Here is a 19,960-nt window from a genome sequence, read left to right on the forward strand (position 1 = left end):
TTGATGAAAGCCTGCCCCAGAGCACTCAGGACCTCAGACTGGGGCAAAGGTTCAACTTCCAACAGGACTACGACCCTAAGCACACAGCTAAGACAATGCAGGAGTGGCTTCGGGACAAGTCTCTGAATGTCCTTGAGTGGCCCAGCCAGAGCCCGGACATGAACCCGATCAAACATCTCTGGAGAGACCTGAAAATAGCTGTGCAGCGACACTCCCCATCCAACCTGACAGAGCTTGAGAGGATCTGCAGAGAAGAATGGGAGAAACTCCCCAAATACAGGTGTGCCAAGCCTGTAGCTTCATAACCAAGAAGACTCGAGGCTGAAATCTCTGCCAAAGGTGCTTCAACAAAGTACTGAGTAAAAGGTCAGAATATTTATGTAAATGTGATATTTCAGGTTTTTATTTGTAATAACAAAAATGTTTAAAAACCTGTTTTTGCTTTGTCATTATGGGACATTGTGTGTAAATTGATGAGGGAAATGTTTTTATTGAATCAATTTTAGAACAAGGCTGTAACGTAACAAAATATAGAAAAAGTCAAGGGGTCTGAAAACTTTCCGAATGCACTGTATATTCCCATACCAGATAAAATTATAATCCCTAACACAAAAACGGTGTCTTACTTATACAAAGTAAAACTATAGAATAATAAAAGACAAAGAAACACAAAATACTGAAGTCATGATAAACATGTTGCACTTTCAACCTCATACAAAGTTTGTTTTACTTAAGCAGGTTGAAAAAATAAAAGTCTCATAATTTTGCTTGTGTTGTTGTTGTTGAAAGCGGCCTATAAATATCGCATCTCTGTTTGAGACCCAACCCACGTTTCAATACAGGTACTTTTAACAAGCCAAGACATTCTTTTTTTTATCCACAGACACATCATGGATACGCAAGGCATATCTAAAATACATCCCCCGTTAAAATGAATGCAACTTACATGAAATACTTTCAGATAGGTTGTGGTGGATTTCTTCTGTAAGGGGTTATGCTGCCATAAGAACTAGGAGTGAGAACGGAGACGTCTACATTATATAGATACAAGGGTGGCTATTTCTGCCTAAGAGGGTAAAAAACACACTTAGAACTTAGTGATCACAGTCAAATAAATTCTGCTCGTAATTCATTAAAAAATGCCAAATTCAGTTCGTAATTCATTAAAAACTCCAAATTCTGAACGTAACTCACACGTCCATCTTTGTTTTTCACATTCTCAAGGACACATGGCCACTAGCCAGTAAGGAAGACAGGTCAGGGTCGGACTAACCAATGGGAGGACTGGACTGTGGGAGGACACACACACACACACTGACCAGGCAGCCCAGGGGAGGGTCCGAGGGGCCCTGAGAGCAATAGAGAGAAACATATTTCACACCCCTCACTGGCCTCCCCTCCCATCAGGCTCAGTGGAACACAAGGCAATAGGAGGTTACTGTACAGGACTCACACCTCAAGAAGCATCCTTTCTGACCCAAAGGATGGCTGACCATTGAGGGCTAGAAGCCCACTCCTCTGCCCTCTGTGTTCACTGAACCTAGGGCAATCACAACCTCAGGACTACAGCTCTTTATGGACAGAGAGGGTAGATGGATGCTGATTGTTTTGGTCTGCTATCAAAGAATACACTGTAAAGATGTGCAAACATATGGACACACAGAGACTTTCCATAACAGCCTGCTTGAGTGCACACCTTATTGTCCATTCCATGTTATCAGCAGTGTGTCTATGACGCAACATGCAGGTATACAGTAAAACACAGGTCTCTTTACAGTACAAGGTAAAACAAGATCCACTGGAACCTACAGGGCCCAGGTGCTGGTGGGCGGGGGCACCTAGGTTGAGATCATAGCTTTCATAGGGCAGAGGGAGGGGGAGAGAGATAGTGGCAAATGCTTTGCAGGTAGGGTTTGGGTTTCAGTCTAGACTACAGGTGACCCAGGACAGTAGAGGTTTGGGTTTCAGTCCAGACTACAGGTGACCCAGGACAGTAGAGGTTTGGGTTTCAGTCCAGACTACAGGTGACCCAGGACAGTAGAGGTTTGGGTTTCAGTCCAGACTAAAGGTGACCCAGGACAGTAGAGGTTTGGGTTTCAGACCAGACTACAGGTGACCCAGATCAGGAGAGGAAGAGAACAGGGGATATGACATGGGGACAGTTTGTTTGTGTCTCTGCAGCATGAGCCAGGTAGGGGCCAGTTTGTGGATCATCATGAGGTGCCCTGTCTCTTCGGTTGTTGGGCGCGGATCAGTTCCAGCTGCTTTTTGCACTTCTGGTAGTAGGTGGACAGAGACTTATTCTCCTCCTGCAGCTTCTTGTGCTCCTGGACCAGGCGGGACGTGTTCTGCTGGTCCTTCTCATCTTGGTCCAGTTCAGCGATCAACTCCTTCCTGGAGATATAGATTTGTATTATTTACACAAACTCAGCAAAAAAATAAACGTCCCTTTTTCAGGACCCTGTCTTTCAAAGAAAATACGTAAAAATCAAAATTACTATGAAGATCTGTGAAGTTAAGGGTTTAAACACTGTTTCCCATTCCTGTTCAATGAACCATAAACAATTAATGAGCATGTACCTGTGGAACAGTCGTTAAGACACTAACAGCTTACAGACGGTAGGCAATTAAGGTCACAGTTATGAAAACTTAGGACACTAAAGAGGCCTTTCTACTGACTCTGAAAAACACCAAAAGAAAGATGCCCAGGGTCCCTGCTCATCTGCGTGAACATGCCTTAGGCATGCTGCAAGGAGGCATGAGGACAGCAGATGTGGCCAGGGCAATAAATTGCAATGTCTGTACTATGAGATGCCTAAGACTGCGCTACAGGGAGACAGGACGGACAGCTGATTGTCCTCACAGTGGCAGACCACGTGTAACAACACCTGCACAGGATCGGTACATCCGAATACATCACACCTGCGGGACAGGATGGCAACAACAACTGCCCGAGTTATACCAGGAATGTAAAATCCCTCCATCAGTGCTCAAACTGTCCGTAACAGGCTGAGAGAGGTTGGACTGAGGGCTTGTAGGCCTGTTGTAAGGCAGGTCCTCACCAGATATCACCGGCAACAATGTCGCCTATGGGCACAAACCCACGGTCGCTGGACCAGACAGGACTGGAAAAAAGTGCTCTTCACTGACGAGTCGCTGTTTTGTCTCACCAGGGGGTGATGGTCGGATTTGCGTTTATCGTCAAAGGAATGAGCGTTATACCAAGGCCTGTACTCTGGAGCGGGATCGATTTGGAGGTGGAGGGTCCGCCATGGTCTGGGGCGGTGTGTCACAGCATCATCGGACTGAGCTTGTTGTCATCGCAGGCAATCTCAACGCTGTGCGTTACAGGGAAGACATCCTCCTCCCTCATGTGGTACCCTTCCTGCAGGCTCATCCTGACATGACCCTCCAGCATGACAATGCCACCAGCCATACTGCTCATTCTGTGCGTGATTTCCTGCAAGACAGGAATGTCAGTGTTCTGCCAAGGCCAGCGAAGAGCCCAAATCTCAATCCCATTGAGCACGTCTGGGACCTATTGGATCAGAGGGTGAGGGCTAGGGCCATTCCCCCCAGAAATGTCCGGGAACTTGCAGGTGTCTTGGTGGAAGAGTGGGGTAACATCTCACAGCAAGAATTGGCAAATCTGGTGCAGTCCATGAGGAGAAGATGCACTGCAGTACTTAATGCAGCTGGTGGCCACACCAGATATGACTGCTACTTTTGATTTTGATCCCCCCCTTTGTTCAGGGACACATTATTCCATTTCTGTTAGTCACATGTCTGTGGAACTTGTTCAGTTTATGTCTCAGTTGTTGAATCTTGTTATGTTCATGCAAATATTTACACGTTAAGTTTGCTGAAAATAAACACAGTTGACAGTGAGAGGACGTTTCTTTTTTTTTTTACATGTGCCACAATGGTGCACTTTACAATACAGAAAACTTAATTGCAGTGCAGTTTACATAAGAAAATACAAATATGACTAAGATTAAAAAGAGAAAGGCATCGGAGAAGAGAGAGAAAAGCATACAGAATGAAAACAAGAAAAAAAAGGAAAGGGATATGGCATTAAAGCTGCAATATATAACTTTTTGGGCGACCCAACCACATTCACATAGAAATGTGGTTAGAGCGTTGGGCCAGTAACCGAAAGGTTGCTGGAACGAATCCCCGAGCTGACAAGGTGAAAATCTGTCGTTCTGCCCCTGAACAAGGCAGTTAACCCACTGTTCCCCGGTATCTGTTCTATGTGCCCCATTTCTATGCTTCCTGTTCTTTAAGTTTTGTTTTTGCGACATCTACTTTTGGTCAAACAGCTGAAAATACAATATTTTTGGTTTAATGAAAAGATATTTCATAGCGGTTTAGAGGGAACAATGATTCTCCACACCAGTGGTTCTCAACTGGTTTTGGGGCTGTCGCTGGGCAACACGGACTTTCAACTCCCCTCCAAAGATTTTCTATGGGGTTGAGATCTGGAGACTGGCTAGGCCACTCCAGGACATTGAAATGCTTCTTACGAAGCCACTCCTTCGTTGCCCGGGCGGTGTGTTTGGGATCATTATCATGCTGAAAGACCCAGCCACGTTTCATCTTCAATGCCCTTGCTGATGGAAGGAGGTTTTCACTCAAAATCTCACGATACATGGCCCCATTCATTCTTTCCTTTACACGGATCAGTCATCCTGGTTCCTTTGCAGAAAAACAGCCCCAAAGCATGATGTTTCCACCCCCATGCTTCACAGTAGGTATGGGGTTCTTTGGATGCAACTCAGCATTCTTTGTCCTCCAAACACGACGAGTTGAGTTTTTACCAAAAAGTTCTATTTTGGTTTCATCTGACCATATGACATTCTCCCAATCCTCTTCTGGATCATCCAAATGCTCTCTAGCAAACTTCAGACGGGCCTGGACATGTACTGGCTTAAGCAGGGGGACACGTCTGGCACTGCAGGATTTGAGTCCCTGGCGGCGTAGTGTGTTACTGATGGTAGGCTTTGTTACTTCGGTCCCAGCTCTCTGCAGGTCATTCACTAGGTCCCCCCGTGTGCTTCTGGGATTTTTGCTCACCGTTCTTGTGATCATTTTGACCCCACGGGGTGAGATCTTGCGTGGAGCCCCAGATCGAGGGAGATTATCAGTGGTCTTGTATGTCTTCCATTTCCTAATAATTGCTCCCACAGTTGATTTCTTCAAACCAAGCTGCTTACCTATTGCAGATTCAGTCTTCCCAGCCTGGTGCAGGTCTACAATTTTGTTTCTGTTGTCCTTTGACAGCTCTTTGGTCTTGGCCATAGTGGAGTTTGGAGTGTGACTGTTTGAGGTTATGGACAGGTGTTTTATATACTGATAAGTTCAAACAGGTGCCATTAATACAGGTAATGAGTGGAGGACAGAGGAGCCTCTTAAAGAAGAAGTTACAGCTCTGTGAGAGCCAGAAATCTTGCTTGTTTGTAGGTGACCAAATACTTATTTTCCACCATAATTTGCTAATAAATTCATAAAAAATCCTACAATGTGATTTTCTGGATTTTTTTTCTCATTTTGTCTGTCAGAGTTGAAGTGTACCTATGATGAAAATTACAGGCCTCTCATCTTTTTAAGTGGGAGAACTTGCACAATTGGTGGCTGACTAAATACTTTTTTGCCCCACTGTACCAGTGTTTAAAATTGTTGTTTCTTCTATCATTAGGAATTCTTTATTATCAATTACCATCTGAATAGTTTCACAACTATGAATTTATTTTTAAAGGTGTATGTTTTTTAACCATTTAAATAAAGTATAATATGTCAGAATTAATTAACAATAATAATTAACAGTGAACAATAACTCATTAACCTGTTTATTTATCGTGTGTGTGGCCTATCAGTGGGAAAGCTGGGGGGGTTTCGTTGGTTTGATAAATTCACTGAAGTTTGGGGTGATGGTTGACAGGGCAACTCGGAGGTCATGCTGGCTGTCCAGTTAGTTTCTGCTTTTAGTTTTCAGCACGGCCATAGCAGTGAAGCCACTTTCACACAGATAGGTAGTGCTGAACGGTAGCATGACTCATGACAGGTGAGATCAGGATACTCTCCCATTACGCTGCAGCAGAACTGTGGCAGTGTCATTTCCGGGACGTGCATGCTCAGTCCGCTATCAAATGACAGCTCCACCAGCAGATCCTATTCATTACTTGGCAACGTGACGCTTCCCATCTCCACTCAAAAGGGGTCCCGGGTCCAGTCGTCTAGTCTTCTGTTCTCCTCCGGGAAGTAGTCGCAAAACTTTCCCTGCAGCTTGACAAGATGCTGTTTAACGATTTATTTTTCAGTGTGTCGCGGTGCCTTATGTTGATCAGATTCTGAATCTCGAAAATCAGCATTGGGAAACATGTCAATCCACCCGTTAGAAACATGATTTGCCAAAACGGTAAGTTTCATCTGGAAGCCATCCACTTTGTCCCTTTGTTGAAATCGATTGTGACCCCTCCCTTGCATTGATACATTGAGCGAATTCAGATGATCAAAAATATCTGCCAGGTTTACCCCTGGAAAGCCAGTGGACCTCTGCGTGATAAAACACCTGCTGGTGCTCCCTCGCCATATCCCTGCAGAAGGCCTGGAAACAACCGCTTTTCGCTCACATTGTGGAGTGGCGTGAAGCTCAGGCATGATGTCCTTCGCTGCCAAAGCCTCCCTGTGTAGGAAGCAGTGGTTCCACGTCGCACTCGGTGCTCTCTTCAGGATCCGCTTTACTATTCCAGAGTGCTGTCCCGTCATGGCAGCTGCCCCATCTGTGGTCACACCGACACACCCATCCCAGGCCAGTCCCACGGAGCCCAGGAACATATCCATTGTGCTAAAGACAGCCTCTGGAGTGGTGGTGGGCAAATCGGCACTAAAAAGGAACTGCTTCTCGAAGTTATTATCCCAGACGTGTCTGACATAGACCATTAGAATTGCATGGTTAGCCACATCTGTGAATTCATCAAGCTGCAGTGCGGAATGGAAATTTGCACTGATGCACTCTGATGTCTGGCACGTTATGTCCCCAGACATGTCCCGGATTCTCCTCCTCATAGTGTCATTGGATATTCAGTGCATTTATCAATCGCAGCAGGGAGTATGAGATCCTCTGCGCTGGTGTGGTTTTTTTTGCACTTAGCAAGACGCTGGGCCACAAGGTATGATGCACAAAGTGCTTTTTCTTGTACCGCGCAGACGTTCTTCAATGAATCTTGTGAGGCCTCCAGATATTGACATTTCCTTTAAAAAAAGGAAAGTCAGCTGTCTTGTCTTTGTGGCTTGGATGCTTGGTGCCCAGATGCCTTTTCATTTTGGGTTTCATGTTCTCATTAGCTAACAGCTCGTTGCACAGCACCCACTGGAGTCTACACTCACCCTGCCTCTCTTCTATATAAAACTATATTTGATGAAGTCGGGTGGTATTTTCTCTTCTTGACAGGGACCGGGTTGTCTGCCTTGTTGTTGATGTTGGTAGCAGCAGTAGATGAAGAGGGAGCTGCACGTTTTAAAAACTGGTCCATGATTTTACTCTGACAGCTAGGCTACATGAGTTAAATGACAGTCAACTATCCACATGTGCAATGCCTGCAGAACACCTCTGCGTAGTTAGCTGTCAATCAAGCTAGCTGTCAGAAGAAGATCTGTATTACCTGATTGGACGTGTCACATTTAAAACAATGTTGCAGAATGACATTTTTATTGGATCAGTGTGTCAAATTAAATGTTTATTGGTCACATACACATTTTGCAGATGTTATTGCGGATGTAGCGAAATGCTTGTGTGTGTGTGTGTGTGTGTGTGTGGGTGTCAAGAAATCTGTCATTTCATTGGATCAGTGTGTGTGTGTGTGTGTGTGTGTGTGTGTGTGTGTGTGTGTGTGTGTGTGGGGGATTTATTGTATTGGTCAGTGAGTGAGTGCAGCATGAACCCCCTCCGATTCCAAACGTAGCTTGCCATTTCACCACTGCGGACGCACTGCATGTGTTAAGTCAGCAACAATAAGCGGTGCAGCGGTACCCTTTCAAAATTTTGTTATTTTTATTTCATTTTATTATTCTTGCACAAGTCCCGTGACCCTTTAAAATCCTCCCGTGACTCCCCAGTTGAGAATCACTGCTCTATACTATCCATTGCTTGTTTTGGCACAAACTGAAATTAGGCGAATTATTACAATTGTAACAACCAGGAAATGGCAGCGCAATTTCTGCATATTGCACCTTTAAGTAATAAAAAAAAATAGGATTAAGACAACTGTGAATTACTCTGTGCTTGAACAGAGGAATAGCATCACATGCAATAAGCACAGCTGAGAGGCTGGTGGGTGACGAAGCACCAAGGCATCCAATCGCTTCTGTGAGAAAACCGCTGATTCCACAAATGTGTTAATTCCTTGCTAAAGTCATGGTCTATGAATAGGAGATTAGCTCTTCATCCAAACACAGCCAGTTGTTCCACTACGCTCGACTTGCACAGCTTAGCAGGCCTGTTTGAATTTCATTGGTCATCTAAATTAGTAATTGCCTTTGGGTGGACCTCTGCCCTCAGCAGTCATATGCCCAAGTCTAAATACATGTTTCACATCTGATGGAGCCGCTTGTTCTGTTAGTCACAAGACAGCCCACCCCCTTAAACGGGGAGACGTTTTTGTCTGCTTGGATCGCACAGATGTGTATGGTCACATTCAGCAGGTCCTACAGTACAGACTAGAGTTAATTACTCTGAACTCTGGTGTGGTAACAGAATGAAAGAACAGCGCATTACCTCAGCCCTTTGGTGGTGGCTGAACGCTTGCCCTACAAGATGGAGAGGTACAGTAAAGGTTCACTATTTACCTTCTCTGGATCAGCAAGGCGATTTCTGTCTGCACTTTTAGGTACTCCTGGGCCATTTTACAGTGCTGCTCAAACACAGCCATGGACTCTTTGGAGTTTGGGCAAGGAGCGAGGGGCTGAAAATAAAACATGCAATTAATTTATTTGGAAGAATATATCCAGTTAGATGATATAAATACATTTTAGAGTTTAATCAGAATCATCGGAGCTTTTAAAAATATACAAAATATCTCACCGCCGTTGCCAGTGGATATTTATACAGACATTCCTCTTTTTAGATAGCATAATTTTCTCAGAGGTTATCCTGCCCTAATTGAGTTAGTCATTTTGCAGTGTCCTTGAAATCATCTTTGAGTGGGGAAAACATCAACAACATTTCAATTAAAACAAAATAGCAAATCAACACTAAAGAAATTATCAAGATTCACTGTGACACCATATTGCTTTTGGACAGGTCCACACAAACAGTTGAATGGGATGGGAGTGGGAACAAGATGTATCGTGGTATAAAATAATGCTTAACATTAGCAGGAAAGGGGAGGTCCGGTATGAAATGATTCCCTACCTGCAGCTGGTGGTCCAGAGTGAGATATGCCATGGGAATGGAGTTGTCTGAGCCGTTGGTATCTGGGCAGGAGAGAGCAAGACTTGTGTTTTTTTGTTGCTCTGATAGTGACAGTAGTGGACTCGGTGCAAGCCGAGTCCACTGGGCAGGCACACAGTTATCAATAGACACCAGAATTCCTTCAACAGAAATAGACCCTTGTCTTTTTGCATATCCCAACTCCCCATTCGGAGAGTGGGGTCTCGGTCAGGGTCTGCCGTCATCAACGGTGACCCTGGAGCAATTAGGGTTAAGGCCTTGCTCAAGGGCAGATTTTTCAGCTTGTCGGCTCGGGGATTGGAACTAGCTACCTTTTGGTTACTGGCCCAGCGCTCTAACCCACTAGACTACCTGCCACCAATACTACTGTACCTGTGGGGTCATCGGGAGAGAAGCTATAGCCTCTGCTGCTGGACTTATCAGGCGGCATCATCCTCACACTGGGACTGGAGGACCTGCTGCTGTTCCGGCTCCCCTGTAACAGGCCAACAACACTGTCAATCACTCATACAGCCAATCGTAGAGGATCAGAGGTGGAAACACATGTCCACAAAATGGCTCTTTTAATAATAATTTATGCCATTTAGCAGACACTTTTATCCAAAGTGACTTACAGTCGTGCGTGAATACATTTTATGAGTGGGTGGCCTTGGGAATCGAACCCACAATCCTGGCGTTACAAGCGCCATGGTTTATCAACAGCCATACAGGACCGCTATTGCTTTTGTCCACTGAGCACAAATCACCAGAACCTCAAGCAAAGTCAACAATTATTATAGCTGTCATCCCATGGCTTCAGACGGCAACAGAATCCCACATGGCAATCCTGAGCCTCTTTCAGTGGGGTGAAACAATGTATAGTTTGTCAAGTAAAGTGTGAAAAACGAAGTCTTAAGTCTGTCTGGGGTTATGTACACAATCCCGAAAAAGAAAAACATGTAAAAAAAAAAAAAAGAAGAGGAAAACACTCCGTCACACTACTGGGAATTCACGAGTTGATCTCCACAGATAACATTATGCAAAAAGGTATCAGACAAGAACAATACAAATATAAATCAATACATGTCCAGAGTCTAGTTTCTCATTAAACTAAACGGGAATTTTGCTACTGCAAAAAAATGCACAGGGAGATAAGAGAATGTTCTTTCTACACCTGGAATATATTCATCTTCGCAATAGTGACATTCTCCATTACATTACTTAGCTTTTCCGCCATTGGACACCATGTTTGATCGAGCATGCATCAAATCCTCCGAGGAAGCAAAACACGATCAGTTAAAATGCAATGCAATTCACGGAGGGAGAGAAAAGATACTATACCACCAAAAAGCTTTTGAGAAAGCTTTCATAACATGCATTTCCCCCTCTGTGAAAGGCTTATGTACGGTGTTACGCTAGTCAATCCAGGCCTTGTCCTACTGTAGAGCATCATACCTGGCTGTCCTACTGTAGAGCATCAAACCTGGCTGTCCTACAGTGGAGCATCAAACCTGGCTGTCCTACAGTAGAGCATCAAACCTGGCTGTCCTACTGTAGAGCATCAAACCTGGCTGTCCTACTGTAGAATACCTCATCTGGCTGTCCTACTGTAGAGCACCTCACCTGGCTGTCCTACTGTAGAGCATCTTACCTGGCTGGACTCTGTGCCGACCCCAGGGAGGTCCTGTACAGATCTCCGTCTCTGCGCCTCACAGGTGGCTGTGGACAGGATGGAGAGATAGAGGAACCGTTAAAACCTAGAGACAGTTCCAGGGGGACTTGTCTGTCGTCTGTCCGAGGTCTGTGAAAAGTGGGGTATCCAAACCACAGAGAGACAGGACATTTGCACAGATTTAACCCCTGACTCCTTGGCCAGTCACATGTGCTCTGGCATGCCCATAGCATGACCATAGCACAGTAGTCATCCCCCTCAACCCCCACACTAACACGGCACAACACACACACACACACCTACCACATGAATAGCTAGGCCTCACTGTGTCACGTGTTTGTGCAGATCTGCTTGTTTGGGGGGGGCTGTGAGTAAAGGATGCTGGTGATGGGTAACTAGGGTATTTTAGGGCTCATAGCACATTGCTGGGCCTCAGACAAGACAAGGCCAACGGGCAGGGGGTCCTGTGCTGTACAGCACAATCAGGTCTGGCCTGGCCCTGATCTGCACCCTGCCTCCACTCCATCCCCAGCCAAGGTAAACCTGAGGTTGGCTCTGACCTGTCTGGCATCGTCAGAATAACAGGTGAAATCCCAGCCATCTGGCAGTTAGAAGTATTATTAGTTTGATCTTTGCTGGAGAATTATTAACAGTGTCTTCAGAGTCGGAATATCCAGCTGCTGGGAATTTTCTAGCGATGGGAGCACTGGAGGTCTTTTTAACCCTCCGCACACCCCTTGGCATCAATCCCAGACCCATACAACATTTGAACTACTGCAACAAGGGAAATATTATAGGTGGAAACCATTAAAAAACAATTTGGGACAATTGAAGTTGTTAGAAATGTAACTAAATGCCCTCAACTGATTTTTTTTTCTTTCTAAACTACAAACTACAAAATTGTGAATGCATAACTTTTTACATGATATGGAAGCTAACATCTAAATCTACCTGGAATGTACGTTTGCAAGACGTGGCACCACAGGGAAAATGGATGTAGGAAATTGCCCGTCTATTTTCTTGTAAAGTAGGTCTAAGCACTGGTCTAACCAATTTAACTTGACCTCTCTTATTGCACAAAACTCCGAAACAAATAGACACTACACACAGGCGCACACACACACAAACAATACACTGAATGTTGGATTGAGACAAATGCTCATTTGTCACTGCAGTAATTGTTGCTCTAGGCCTACACAGTGCCTTCAGAAATTATTCATAGCCATTCGACTTATCCCATATTTTGTTGTGTTACAGCCTGAATTCAAAATGGAAGTTAGAAAATGTATTGAAAATTAAACACAGAAATATCTAATTTACATAAGTATTCACACCCCTGAGTCACTATATGTAAGAATCACCTTTGGCAGTGATTACAGCTGAGAGTCTTTCTAAGTCTCTAGTTAAATTGTACAGTATTTGCACATTATTCTTTGAAAAAAAGTATTCAAGCTCTGTCGAGTTGGTTGTTGATCATTCCACGACAGTCATTTTCAAATCTTGCCATAGATTTCCGAGCCGATTTGTGTTCAAACTAACTAGGCTTCTAAGGAACACTGAACGTCGTCTGTGCAAGCAATTCCAGTGTATATTTGGCCTTGTGTTTTAGGGTAGTGTCTTGCTGAAAGGTTAATTTGTCTCCCAGTGTCTGTTGGAAAGTAGATGACAAGCATACAAATAACATGATGCAGCCACCACCATGCTTGAAAATATGAAGTGGTTCTCAGTGATGTGTTGTTATTGCTCCAAACATAACACTTTGTGTTCAATACATAGTTACTTTCTTTGCCAAATGTTTTGCAGTTTTACTTAAGTGCCTTATTGCATACAGGATGCATGTTAGGAATATTTTGATTCTGTACAGGCTTCCTTCTTTTCACTCTGTCATTTAGGTTAGTATTGTGATGGAACTACAATGTTGTTGATCCATCCTCAGTTCTCCCCTATCACAGTCATTAAACTGGAACTGTTTTAAAGTCACCATTGGCCTCATGGTGAAATCCCTTAGTTCAGTTAAAGGAGAGGACGGAAACCACTAGGAAGGACACCTGTATCTTTGTAGTGACTGGGGGTATTGATACACCATCCAAAGTGTAATTAACCATTTCACCATGCAGAAAAAGGGATATTCAATGTTTTTATTTTTACCCATCTACCAATATCCCTTCTTTGCGATGCATTGGAAAACCTCCCTGGTCTTTCTGGTTGAATCTGTGTTGGAAATTCACTGAGGGACATAACAGATATGTGGGGTACAAGGAAGAGGTAGTCATTCAAAAATCATGTTAAACACTATTGCACACAGAGTCTATGCAACTTGTGACATTTTTACTCATTAACTTATTTAAGCTTGCCATAACAAAAGAGTTGAATAATTAGACATTTCAGCTTTTTATTTTTAATAACATTTGTAAAAATGTCTAAAAACCTAATTCCACTTTGACATTATGGGTATTGTGTGTAGGCCAGTGACATAAAACCTCAATTTAATCAATTTTAAACTCAGGCTGTAACACAAAATGTGGAAAAGGTCAAGGGGCATGAATACTTTCTGAAGGCCCTGTAGATCAGAATAAGGTCCTGTTATTGTGTGATTGCTGTTTTGCATGTAAAAATAATATACTTTGCTGCTGCCAAGTATGTACAATATGGCAACAGAGGTGCTTGTGAGCATAGCCATTTGAAGTCACACCCTACTATGATAACACTGAATAGACATTTTAATTAGAATGCCAATCCAGAACTTCAAAAAACTTGAGTAATGCTTCATACTAAATGGAGACTGGGTTCAAATGAACTGAAGAAATGAGTGACATCTAGGTGTGCCACATACAGTGATAACAACCTTGTCATGCCTTTAACATCCCCTTACGTCAGCCCTCTCCTTTAGTCACTGATTAATTAACTACTCATTCAACATGTCTCTCGCAGCTCCTCCTTCCTAAATAGAAAAGCCTTTTTTTGTTTGAAATCCAGTGCTGCTGTCCCCATTTCCTTCATACTCATCTTGGGTGGTAATAATAGCTGTGACCCTCAATGTGAGGTAAATCAATCAAATCGACAAAGTTAATGGATGCAAAGAGAGAAAAAAAAAACATGTTGCCAAGCTTTTAACAGACGTCCTCTATGCATGAAAGACAAGGACAAGCTGAGAGAGGAGCTCAACTCTAGACAGAGCAAGCCAAGCCAACCGATTTACTCCCTGCATGCCTGCAGCAAAGCCAGAAGGACATCTGAGAAACAGACAGGGCCATGAGTTATGAATCTTATCACATTCATTTCACCCCCCCTTCTGATGGCATGATGATAAAAATAACCTTAATCAACAGTCTATTCTATTGTTTTTGCACATCAGCCTAACAAGTTTGGATTCACCCATGAATCTGGATTAGATATGTTGATTAAAAGATGGATCTGTGTGAATTGAAACAGCTTGATCAGCATCTTGTGCCTGGAGGGTGAAACACATAAGACCACCACCATGTGTAACTCATGTCCCTCTTAATGTCTAACAAAACCACAAAAGACAGAGGAAAAAGAGAACTGTGTGTGTTACTCCAGGTTTATCATCATCCATAGCCTCAATACCAATTTGCATTGAGTCATCACTGGTGGTGAGTCAGGTTCCTAAGAGAGGAAATAATATCCCCTTACTTCAATTCAATTGTAAAGTGTCAAGGCAGAATATAAGAACTGCATGCCAAATGGCACCCTATTCCATATTTAGTACTCTACTTTTGACCAGGGCCCATATAGGGAATAGGGTGACATTTGAGACGCATCAACTACAAGCAGCCCCTGTAGCCTGTGAGACCTGGAGTAACAGACACTAAAGGCCCAGCAGTGTCAGAGCACAGAGCAAAACTGCTGATTCAGTTCAGCCAAGCCAGCTATACCCAGGGTACCAGGTAGCCTGGTGGTCCGCACTGGTACCTGTGACGACGATCTTGGGAACGTCCAGAATGGTGCCAAATGACGCCGTTTTACGGTGGCCTCGTTTATACTGGGGACGTGCTGCAACAAATACACACACACACAGCTGGCGTACACATGCAGACGAAGAGAGGGCCCAGAGCTGGAGCATGTCAGACGCTGCTCTCTCCTCGCTCCCCTCTGGACTGTATTGACATGCAGAGCACATACATGCACAATGCACAGGCAACATGCGTCCTGTCCTGAGGTTGGTTGGTTAGTTTGACAACACAGTGCTAGCGATGCTGCATAGGAAGTCTCAGCACAGACATGACAGGCATTTGGTTAACAAACAATTTGACTGTACCAATAGAATATGTATGATAAAAGGAATTCAAATAAATTGCTCAAACCATATTGATGACACCGAATACTGTAATATATAGTAACCATTGAGGACCACTGAAGATAAACAGATGATAAAGCTAAATATATTACATTTTAAACTAATATTCATATGATATACCATGTACAGCATCAACAATGTAAAATAATTCTATACAATAAGACAGACAACTGAAGATATTTCACAGAAAACAGTCTCTCACATTAAGCTGAAAAGAAAGCGTGAGGAAAAACCCTGACAAATAGAGACTAAGGCTAATGGTAGCTTACTCATGCCTTGGAAGCTTAAATTTGACAAGGCAGATGATGAATACGGGGCATTCTCTCTGGCTGCGTTTAGACAGGCAGCCCAATTCTGATCTTTTTGTTCCATTAATTGGTCTTTGGAACAAATCAGATCAGTTCTGCAAAAGAGCTGATGTGAAAAGATCCGATGAGATTGGTCAAAAGACCAATTAGTGGAGGAAAGATCAGAATTGGGCTGCCTGTCTATAAACCTCAGCCTAAGATCTGTGTGAAGGAGGGGAGATGACTGGCACCAGTGCTGAGGGGCATATGGAGGTGCTTACATGAGGAGTGAGGCATCACCTCGGAGATGAAAGCAGATGAAATGCATCTTAACAGACAGGGAGACATGATTTACATTGAAGTCATTTTAGAAGACATTCTTATCCAAAGCGACTTACAGTACCAGTCAAATGTTTGGACACACCTACTCATTCCAGGGTTTTTCTTTATTTGTACTATTTTCTACATTGCAGAATAATAGGGAAGACATCAAAATGATGAAATAACACATGGAATCATGTAGTAACCCCCCAAAAAATAAGTGTTAAACAAATCAAAATATATTTTAGATTCTTCAAAGTAGCAGTGGTAGGAAAAAGTACCCAACTATCATACTTGAGTAAAAGTAAAGATATCCTAATAGAAAATGACTCAAGTAAAAGTGGCCCAGTAAAATTCTACTTGAGTAAAAGTATTTGGTTGAAAATATACTTAAGTATCAAAAGTAAAAAATTATTTAAAATTCCTTATATTAAGCAAACCAGACGGCACCATTTTGTATTTTTAACTTCCGGAAAGCCCAGGCACACTCCAACATTCAGACAATTTACAAACAAAGCATGTGCGTTTAGTGAGTCCGCCAGACCAGAGGCAGTAGGGATGACCAGGGATGTTCGGTTGATAAGTGCGTGAATTTTCCTGTCCTGCTAAGCATTCACGTAACAAGTACTTTTGTGTGTCAAGGAAAATGTATAGAGTAAAAAGTACAATATTTTCTTAAGGAATGTAGTGAAGTAGTCAAAAATATAAATAGTAAAGTAAAGATAACCCAAAAACAACTTAAGTAGCACTTTCAAGTATTTTTACCTAAGTACTTTACACCACTGCAAAGTAGCCACCCTTTGCCTTGATGACAGCTTTGAACTCTTGGCATTCTCTCAACCAGCTTCATGAGGAATGTTTTTCCGACAGTCTTGAAGGAGTTCCCACATTTGCTGATCACTTGTTGGCTGCTTTTCCTTCACTTTGCAGTCCAACTCATCCCAAACCATCTCAATTGGGTTGAGGTCAGGTAATTGCGGAGGCAAGGTCATCTGATGCAGCACTCCATCGCTCTCCTTCTTGGTCAAATAGCACTTACACAGCCTGGAGGTGTGTTTTGGGTCGTTGTCCTGTTGAAAAACAAATGATAGTCCCACTAAGCCCAAACCAGATGGGATGGCGTATCGCTGCAGAATGCTGTGGTAGACATGCTGGTTAAGTGTGCCTTGAAATCTAAATAAATCAATGACCGTGTCACCAGCAAAGCACCCCGCACCTCCTCCTCCATGCTTCCTGGTGGAAAACACACGAGATAATCCGTTCACCTGCTCTGCGTCTCAAAGACAAGGCAGTTGTAACTGAAAATCTCAAATTTGAACTCATCAGAACAAAGGACAGATTTCCACCGGTCTAATGTCCATTGCTCGTGTTTCTTGGCCCAAGCAAGTCTCTTCTTATTATTGGTGTCCTGTAGTAGTGGTTTCTTTGCAGAAATTCGATCATGAAGGCCTGATTCACACAGTCCCCTCTGAGAAGTTGATGCTGACATGTGTCTGCTACTTGAACTCTGTGAATCATTTACTTGTGTTGCAATCTGACGTGTTCTGCAGCAGAGCTTCTTCCATTCCTGTGGCGGTCCTCATGAGAGCCAGTATCATCATAGCACTTGATGGTTTTTGTGACTGCACTTGAAGAAACTTTCAAAGTTCTTGAAATTTTCCAGATTGACTAACCTTCATGTCTTACAGTAATGATGGACTGTCGTTTCTCTTTGCTTATTTGAGCAGTCCTTGTCATAATATGGACTTGGTCTTTTACTAAATAGGGCTATCTTCTGTATACCCACCCTACCTTGTCACAACAGAAATTCCACAAATGAACTTTTAACAAGGCAAACCTGTTCATTGAAACGCATTACAGGTGACTACCTCATGATGCTGGTTGAGAGAATGCCAAGAGATGCAAAGCTGTCATAAAGGCAAACGGTGGCTACTTTGAAGAATTGCAAATATAAAATCTATTTTGTGTTATTTCATAGTTGTGATGTCTTCACTATTATTCTACAATGTAGAAAATAGTAAAAATAAAGAAAAACCCTGGAATGAGTAGGTGTGTCCAAACTTTTGACTAGTAGCAATTAGGGTTAAGTGCCTTGCTCAAGGTCACATCGACAGAGTAATTTTTTTCACTTTGTCGGCTCGGGGCTTAGAACCAATAACCTTTTGGATACTGGCCCAACGCTCTTAACCGATAGGCTACCTGCCAACCTGATAGTAGCTTTAATGGCGTAGGATGCCTTTATTGCTCTCTCTCGTACTGAAATAAAACTGACTTCATTAGCTGATGTAACATTACTGTAAGTATGAACTGTATGCATCTCTTCTAGAAGTGTGTGATGTGTCAAATATGTAGTCCTATACTTGTACAATCCATTTTGGGGTGTGTGAAGGGTGTCGATTCTGACGTTACCTGTGGGAGCGAAAGGCACCCTGTGCTCCAGCTCTGACAGGTCTGCGCTCATTCTTTTGCTCTCTGAGGGCAGCAGACTGTGGGTTCGCTCCGACAGGCTCTCAACACTGCTCCCTCTGGACAGAGGCAGGCTCCACAATGGGTCTACCTGAGAGCACAGACAAAACAGATACTGTTGGCCTACAGTAGATTTCACTACTTATTCAGCGTGGTCAAAAAGTCTCAATTACATTTTGTGCACTGATGATTACGTCAAAATGACCGTGATTACTTTCATATGATGCTTGTTTAAATCATTTTGTTCATGTCCACACAAATCTAGCTAATTGCATTAAATTTGTCTACCTTCTCTCACCTAGACACCTGACAAAGTAAATTGCTCAGGTTTAATGATACCAGTACAGGTTGCTGCGTTACCTTTGGCCTGAACTGATGAGCAAACTGAGGTGTGATCTTGATGGTGTCGTTGCTCCCTGGAGAGTCCCCATGCTCCATGTTTGTGTCACTCTTGTTGCTGTTGCAAGTGTAATCCACATAGGAACCTGTAACACCCAACAGAGAGGTGGTGAGACGTGAGATATTTCCACATTACTTCCATGATGTTTTATGTAGGTAAAACTCTAATGCAGATAATAAAAGCTTCCACTACTTCAACGATATAGATGTAGCTACCTGTACTGGTGGCCGAGCTACTCTGTCCTTCATCTGAAGACTGGTACGGATATTGCAAGGGTTCATCAGATCCTGGGAAGCACTGGAAAAGAGAGGTTGACATAAAATGTAACTGCGACATTCCCAACACTGACCATCTGACCAGGCAAGCAGTCTGAGAACAGGACACCATGGTTAAGAGTCCTCCTTGCATCCAGGATCGGTGTCGGCATGGAATTCAAAAGAACACTGGAATGGACACTGTGGAGATCACTTGTCTGCAGGACGGCCATCTTGGTAAGGCATTCAATTTCATTTACCGTAAATTCCGGACTATAAGCAGCAACTTTTTTACCACGCTTTGAACCTCGCGGCTTAAACAATGACGAGGCTAATATATGGATTTTTTCCGCTTTCAATTTTTTTTCTTCCAAAAAAACACATTCTGTGACGTGCTCAGTTTTTTGGCGGCATGAAGCTTTCATTAGACCAATGAAATTGCCGAACGGGTTAAGGTCAAACAACTTTTTTGTTTACTGTTTAGATTAAATCGAGCACTCTCAAACTTCCCATCATTCTGATTACGGTAGTTATTTTGTCACCCTCATCATGGCAAAGACACGGAGAAATGCATATGATGCAGCTTTCAAGTTGAAGGCGATTGGAAAAGGAAATAGAGCTGCTGCACGTGAGCTTGGTCTTAATGAGTCGATGATAAGACGTTGGAAACAGCAGCATGAGGAATTGACTCAGTGCAAAAAGACAACTAAAGCTTACTGCTAATTTTTTATTTTTTTTACAAGCCGTGTTTCGTTAAAGCCTATTTATTTTTGTTACAAGCCGTGTTTCGTTAAAGCCTATTTATTTTTGTT

General features: G+C 43.1%; 1 protein-coding gene across 2 annotated transcripts in view; it reads right to left on the minus strand.

Annotated features, from left to right (window-relative positions):
* Positions 1-474: 474 nt before the first annotated feature.
* Positions 475-19,960, minus strand: part of LOC106571331 (mitogen-activated protein kinase kinase kinase 7) — a 28,951-nt gene continuing 9,465 nt past the window's right edge. The window contains exons 9-17 of one of the 2 annotated variants that reach the window (XM_014144273.2): positions 19,110-19,191; positions 18,855-18,979; positions 18,438-18,585; positions 15,036-15,116; positions 11,082-11,149; positions 9,824-9,926; positions 9,413-9,474; positions 8,848-8,963; positions 475-2,394 (exon numbers count right to left, since the gene is read on the minus strand). In XM_014144273.2, the coding sequence (XP_013999748.1) occupies positions 2,214-2,394; positions 8,848-8,963; positions 9,413-9,474; positions 9,824-9,926; positions 11,082-11,149; positions 15,036-15,116; positions 18,438-18,585; positions 18,855-18,979; positions 19,110-19,191 (966 nt within the window). In that variant the 3' untranslated portion in view covers positions 475-2,213. The remainder of the gene's footprint in view (positions 2,395-8,847; positions 8,964-9,412; positions 9,475-9,823; positions 9,927-11,081; positions 11,150-15,035; positions 15,117-18,437; positions 18,586-18,854; positions 18,980-19,109; positions 19,192-19,960) is intronic. The other variant, XM_014144274.2, reaches the window with a different exon arrangement.

This window comes from Salmo salar, chromosome ssa15, assembly GCF_905237065.1.
Source record: "Salmo salar chromosome ssa15, Ssal_v3.1, whole genome shotgun sequence".
NCBI classification, from domain to species: domain Eukaryota; kingdom Metazoa; phylum Chordata; class Actinopteri; order Salmoniformes; family Salmonidae; genus Salmo; species Salmo salar.